At 42.1% G+C, this 6,528-nt stretch overlaps 1 protein-coding gene across 1 annotated transcript in view; it reads right to left on the bottom strand.

The window, feature by feature from the left end:
• Window positions 1-5,708: 5,708 nt before the first annotated feature.
• The window catches only part of LOC116053716 (nebulin), a 106,245-nt gene continuing 105,425 nt past the window's right edge, over window positions 5,709-6,528 (bottom strand). The window contains exon 64 of the mRNA XM_035998317.1: window positions 5,709-5,767. Coding sequence (XP_035854210.1) covers window positions 5,709-5,767 — 59 coding nt within the window. The remainder of the gene's footprint in view (window positions 5,768-6,528) is intronic.

Genomic DNA, 6,528 nt, shown 5'->3' with positions numbered 1-6,528 from the left:
TCTTGACAATGTTTCCGTCCAGTAAATCATCTGAGAAGAAAGTCAGGATGGATTGTGTAGTATCGAATTGCTTGAGTTATTGTTATATACACAGGGTTCCATTTTTGGCCTGAATCTTTGATTTAATAAACTTTTATTATCAAGATCAGTGTCGGCGAATCGTCTCCAGAACAGCATCACAGCACGAAAAAAGGTACCCACAATTGTATAAAGTAAACTAGTTTTGCAACAATTTAAAAAACATGTTAACCTCTGCAGAAGATACATCTCAATGTTACACCTTATTTCTCAACACTTCCACAGTTGAGAATGAGTTTCTCTGAAGCCAACAGCCATACTTTAATTAAGATGAATGCTTAGAAGGGCTTTTATGTGAAATGCTGCTGTATACAGGAAGTGTGATAAAGAGTAAAAATCAACCCACGGGGATGTGGTGTGGACCGTGTACAGGTGGGGGGTCAATGACCCTACGATGCTGCCTCCGGTCGTTCCTGTAACATCTCCATCGCTTGGCGGTGGGATCCATTGCTGTATACCGCCTCTGCGATCATCTGATTGGCTCTAGTGGTAGAGTTCACTGATGGTCGTTCAAATCCTGGCGGGAGGCCCGGCCGAGTGCTTGTTCCGCCCTCAAGTCCTCGTGGTAATGGCCGTTGGAGGGGAAGGAAAAAACACACGCACATGTGAGTGACAATGTCCACGGAAATGGACAAATGTGTAATACACACATCAGTGTTAGAATGTTAGAAACACCAACAAACCACACACACACACACACACACACACACACAGGCCAGGGTGCTTTTGGTCAGTGACAAATAAAAACACTGGGATGGGTTTTAACTCATTCTATTACACGCACGCAACGCGACGCACAAAACACACACAAACACAACCACGCGCTTTGCTGTCTGCGGCTGGTGTTAGTCGCGTGTCAGCCCCACCCGCGGTTGCCACGTCAATAGTTTGGTTAGATCCTCCTACAGGCCAGAACGGGAGCCACACGGCAACCAGGCCGCTACCATGGAAGGACGGAGTCATGGCACTTCTGGAACACGCCCTCCTGTACTCAGGTTGTCCCAGCTCGCTGGCAGCTCGCCCCTATCTCCTGCAGCCCGCGCCACTGGGTGTTTACTCACCTGTTCCACACACATGATAATAGTTTTTATATAATACACCTGTGTGTGTGGTGTGTGTGTGCTGTTCTGTGGGTGTTTGTGTGTGTGGGTGGTGTGGTCCTGTGTGTCTGTGTGTGTGCTCTGTGTGTGTGTGTGTGGATTGTGTGTGGGCACATTTTTGATAATCCATTAACTTACTACTAAGAATTTGTGGTCTGTGTGTCTCTGTGTTGGTGTGGGTGTGTGTGTTGGATGTTGTGGTTGGTGTGTGGTGTGTGTGTGTCTCTGTGTGTGTGTGTGTGTGTGTGTGTGTTGTGTGTGTGTGTGTCGTGTTTTGTGTGGTGTCGTGTCTCTGCCTGGGTGTATCGTGTGGTGTGTGTGTGTCTTGTGCGTTGTGTGGTGGTGTGTGTGTGTAGTGTGGGTGTGTCTCTGTGTGTTGTGGGTGTGTGGGTGTGTGTGTGTCGGGTCTCTGTGTCTTTGTGTCGTGTGTGTGTGTACGTGTGTCTCTGTGTGTGTTGTGTGTGTGTGTGGTGTGTGGTCGGTGTTGGCGTGTGTGTGTTCTCTTGTGTGTGGTGTGTTGTGTGTGTCTCTGTGTGTGTGTCTCCGTGTTGTTGTGGTGTGTGTGTATGTGGGTCGTGTTGGGTGGGTGTGTGTGTGTGTGTGATGTGAGGTATCTTGCCGATCGCCAGATGATGTTCTCCGGTTCTGTCGGACTCTCTACATGGTCTGGGAGGCACTCCGACGATGGAGGTTCTTCACTGCACTCGATTGACGGGAATGGTAGGAAGGACAGGCAGGCAAACATTGTTTTACCCCACAACCAAAACTACACAAATATATTTACATGATTTAAATTTTTAACGGTCGGTCCAGGCCGGTGTATTGAGCTTGAACCTTTTTTAATTCACACACCACGCTGAACCGGCGTGTGCTTATGAAACGGTCTGACACGGACAGCACAGGTGCATTGTGTGAAGCCAAGGTAAAAAATCTTATTTAGGTGGGTAGGAAAAGTGATATTAATGATATGTAGATATTATATTAATAATAATTAAATAATCTCATTTTTTTGGCATTAAACAAAGGCCCACATTTTGCAACATAATAGATGCGGAAAAGGTTACAAATTGTTGCATTCAATTCACCAGAATGAGGAAAGGAAGACACCCAGGATTGGTGACACCGAATCAATTATAGATCGACGCGAAATCTGTTGTGTGTGTGTTGGTGTTGTTAGTGTGTGTTCCTGACCCTCTGACGTTGTATGACTGTATGCTACGTCAACCACGATCTCGTTCAAACACTCAGAAAAATATTGCTCAGCGGCCTTAAGTGGCAAGGAGTGAAGATGGTAGGGTGGTGTTGTGGGGGGGGTGTCGTGTGTGTGTGTTGGTGTATGTGTGTTGTGTGTTGTGCGAGTGTGTTGGTGTGTGGTGGTTATGGTCGTGTGTGTGTTGTGGTATTGGTGTGTTTATGTGTGCGAGTGTGTGGGTTTTATTGTGTGTGTTGTGTGTGTGGGGTGTGTAGCGGTCTTGGGGGTGGTAGTGGGGTGTGGGTGTTCTTGTTTAACTTTATCGTGGGTCCAAAAACCGGGATACGCGAGTACAGTGGAGTGAGGTTCCCCACCCGGGGTATCGGACAGCCTTGTGGGGCCCAAAAGGCTGGACCCACAGGTTAAAGGGGCTCCGTGTTTTTGGGGTTAAGACTAGTTAGTTTAGGGTGAGGGTAAGGGTTAAGGTAGGCATAGTTTGATGGTGAAGTTTAGGGTAAGGGGCTAGGAATGATTATGTCAATGGCGAGTTCCCCAACAAAGATAGTAGTTGAAACGCACTATGTGTGTGTGCTTGTGTGTTGTCGGGGTGTTGATGTGTTGTAGTTGTGTGTGTTATGTTGTGTGTGTGTGTGTTGGTGTGTGTGTTTATGTGTGTGTGTTGGTGGGTCGTGTTTATGTGGTGTGTGGGGGTGTGGGTGTGTGGGTTATGTGTGTGTCTTGGTGTGTGGCTGCTTATGTGTGTGTGTGTGTGTGTGTGTGTTCGCTGTGTGTGTTGTTTTTTTGTTATTTGTTTGTGTTTATGTGTGTGGTGTGTGTGTGTGTTGGTGATTATGTGTGTGAGGTCCCCACGAGCTGTTGGTCTCCTGGTTCGTCGGGAACTCGTCCATCCCGGCCGGGATCCCTGAAAGCTGGTGCCGGGACCCAATTCCTCACGGGGTACCGGACCTACGTTAAAGGAGCAGTACGTCAGCTTTCTACAGGTAAACCATTTGTAGCTTAAGGGATATTACTAATTATTCTAATTATTTAATATATTATTTTTAAATTTAAAATTTTATATTGTTATTTAATTTGTTTTTATTTGTATTATGTATATATTTTTAATTTATTGTATTTCATGTTTAATCTTGTTTTTAACTCATACTACTTTCAATATTTATATATTATTTTAATTATTTTATATGACTATCTTTTTTAAATATTTATTATAGCATAATAATAATGGGTTAACCGAGTTTCAAAAAATTGTTTTTGGGGGGAGTTTTTTTAAGGTTTATTTAAATTAGTTTATCCCTTCTTTTATTTGTTTTATTTATTCGTTATTTATTGAATTTTTTTAAAGTTTGTTTAATTGTTTGTAAGGTTTTGTCTTGCAATGTTTTATTTATGTTTCTCTAATTTTTTTTGTCTGTTGTTGTTGATTTTTTCAAGGTAACGATTTGGGATGGGCGGCATTTTTTTTTGGGTGTATGAAAGGTGATACGTTAATAATGTTGTTTATCAGTATCAATAACATGAAAACACTTCTTTACGGGGAATTAAAGAAGAATATTATGTTATGAAAACTCTCAAAGACTCCCTGATCCGTTTTGTTATCACTAAAATATCATATTTTCAATTATGCAAAAAAAAAAAAAAAATTAATTTAAACAATCCAACACACGACCAAGACTATTTATTATCACTTCCTGCAACACCCATGTGATTTTTGGATGAGTATCTTTGTGCATGACTAGCAGGGCAGTCCTGCCAGGAAAAGCCGGTTTTGTGTGTGCGGGCCAAACCACAAAAATCCTGGATGATGTGGTCACTGTTTTCTTAAAAGATGTTATGGAATAGCGAGGGATATTTTATGCGGTTGAATCTTGCGGGCGGGGTGGGGGGGGGGGAAACTTGCAAAAAAAAAAACGCATTTCACATGGATTCATCGCGGGGGGGGTTTGCAGGCTCATTCGAGGAGGTTAACGATGGTCACGTCGAGTAATTATGCGGCGAAAGTGCGCGTATTTGAAAGGACTTTGGTTGATTCTCTGATTAGTCATGAAACGCGATGAATTAATCGCGTTTTTTATTGGAGGGACTGATCCGGGGCAACGCAGAACCTCCGTGGAACAGAATTCCAAGAACTACATTTTTTTAAAAGGGAATTATTTTTAAACCCTTGTGTTGTCTTAGTTCAACATGAACTTCCTCATTCCAGGTAAAATTGAAAATAAATTAAACTTTTTTGCGCCCCTTTCTTTTTGAGTGTTGTACTTTTTTCCGCTTGTTTGGGTGCTTCTTTTTAAAACCTGAGCGGCCTGAGCTGGTTGTAATTAATAAATGGTTTAATAATGGTTTACACTTCTTCGGGCATGGAATCATGGCCACACAAACACCTCATTTATATCAAATATAAACGTTTTTAGGTAAAAAGGCAGGACATTATGAATTATTTTGACTCATAGTGAGATCAGAGGCTGTTGACGTGGATCACAGACTGGATTGTCAACGTTCGTAGGTGATCCGTTTTGAAACCATTTTAAAAATTCAAATGCTTAAGATTAAATAAAACACCCAAAAAATAAATGAAAGTAACGTAACATTAATATGGTCCAAGTGGACAAGAAGATATGTTAAGCCGAGTAGATCAGACTTTGTGTTAGACACTGCTGCCTCTTACTAATGGTGCAAAGATTTTTCAATTTTAAATGAAACCACTAACTTAACTAATATGGAAATGAAAAAGAAAGAAAAGTGGATCACCCGCCACTCCGCACTTGAGTTCATGTGGTTATTGTATTAAAAGTTTAAAACGGTGTTGGTGAAAGCAATGTAATATACTTAATTTACTTAATATGTCAAAACAATTGTAAAATTCAATATGCTTTCCATAAACTAAAGATAAATATAAAACAAAATAAAAAAAAGAACGTAATCATGAAATTGACCTGAAGAAGAACAAGAACGTTGTATTGGAACATTCATGTTATTTTTGGCAATTGGTTGAAGAAATAAGAGAAACAAATTAGTTCGATATAAACGCTTTGAAACAAGTCAAATTGGACCCGGTGAACGGGCGAGAAAAAAATGCTCAACAACATCTCTCCACGCCAAGCAGAAAAAAAACTGATCGCTCAAAAAATTTGAAGATTTTCATCTGGATCCTGCTGAAAAAAAAAAAAGCACCTGGCAGCTTCAATTAGGTGGGAGATTATTAAGTGTATATATAAAGGGTAATGTGGCATGTCTTGTCATCACTGATCCTCTGGCGTTCGCCGTCTGGCTTGTGAGGCGATCTGGCGTCTCTGTGGCTTGGCTGAGCCAAGAAGCGCCCTTCACAGCTTGGGAGTCCCAGCAGTAGTACCGCAGCTAGAGGGCGACACGGTGGGAGCTGCTGAAAAAAAAAACAGGCCGTGCGGCCCAAACAGTCAGCCATATTACCTACTTTCCTAGGCTGGGCGTCTAGGGACCACGAATATGGTAGCGCAGTATTTTTTTAAGATTCTGGCGGTATTCACTGAACTTCTTTCTTTTCCTTAACGGGGCCTATTATATTCAGTCACTTTCAGAGAAGAAAAAAAAAAAACCGTGATTATGGCGATCGCAGTATAAAAAATTCAATGATACATCAGCCAAAAGTCCCCGCATATCTTATGGCGGGGGGGCCGCAATTTTTTCCCAAATACGCAGCATTTCGCCCGCATAAATTGCAGAGTCCGGCAAAATATGCCGGGGCTGGCAATTTCAATGAGTCATATCCCGCATTTTCGTGGCAAAAAAAGCACATAATCAGCAGAAAGTTGGAAGAAAAAATGTTGCGTTTTACTTCACACCAAGAGCAGGCCATTTCCCCCTGTTGCTAGGGGAACGTAGTTGGAAGTGAACAGCGAGGGAAAGTGACGTACTAAATTACGCGACCCCAGGGGAACATCATCGAAAAAGCTTTGCAAACCCGCGATGAAAGCCATGCATGTCCCAGTTCCCGCAATTGTTGCAAAGTTCCCGTAATTTCATTGCATAAAAAATTGAATAAATACCCCATATTCCATTCGCATTTTTAAGAAAAAGTGCAGCATAATCAAGGATTTTTTGCCTCGCAACAATCACAAAAAAAAAATCTCCGCATGTTGCTGGTAAGGACCCTTTTGGTATATT

This window comes from Sander lucioperca, chromosome 23 (genome assembly GCF_008315115.2).
Source record: "Sander lucioperca isolate FBNREF2018 chromosome 23, SLUC_FBN_1.2, whole genome shotgun sequence".
NCBI lineage: Eukaryota > Metazoa > Chordata > Actinopteri > Perciformes > Percidae > Sander > Sander lucioperca.
This window is presented reverse-complemented; position numbering and strand designations above follow the sequence as displayed.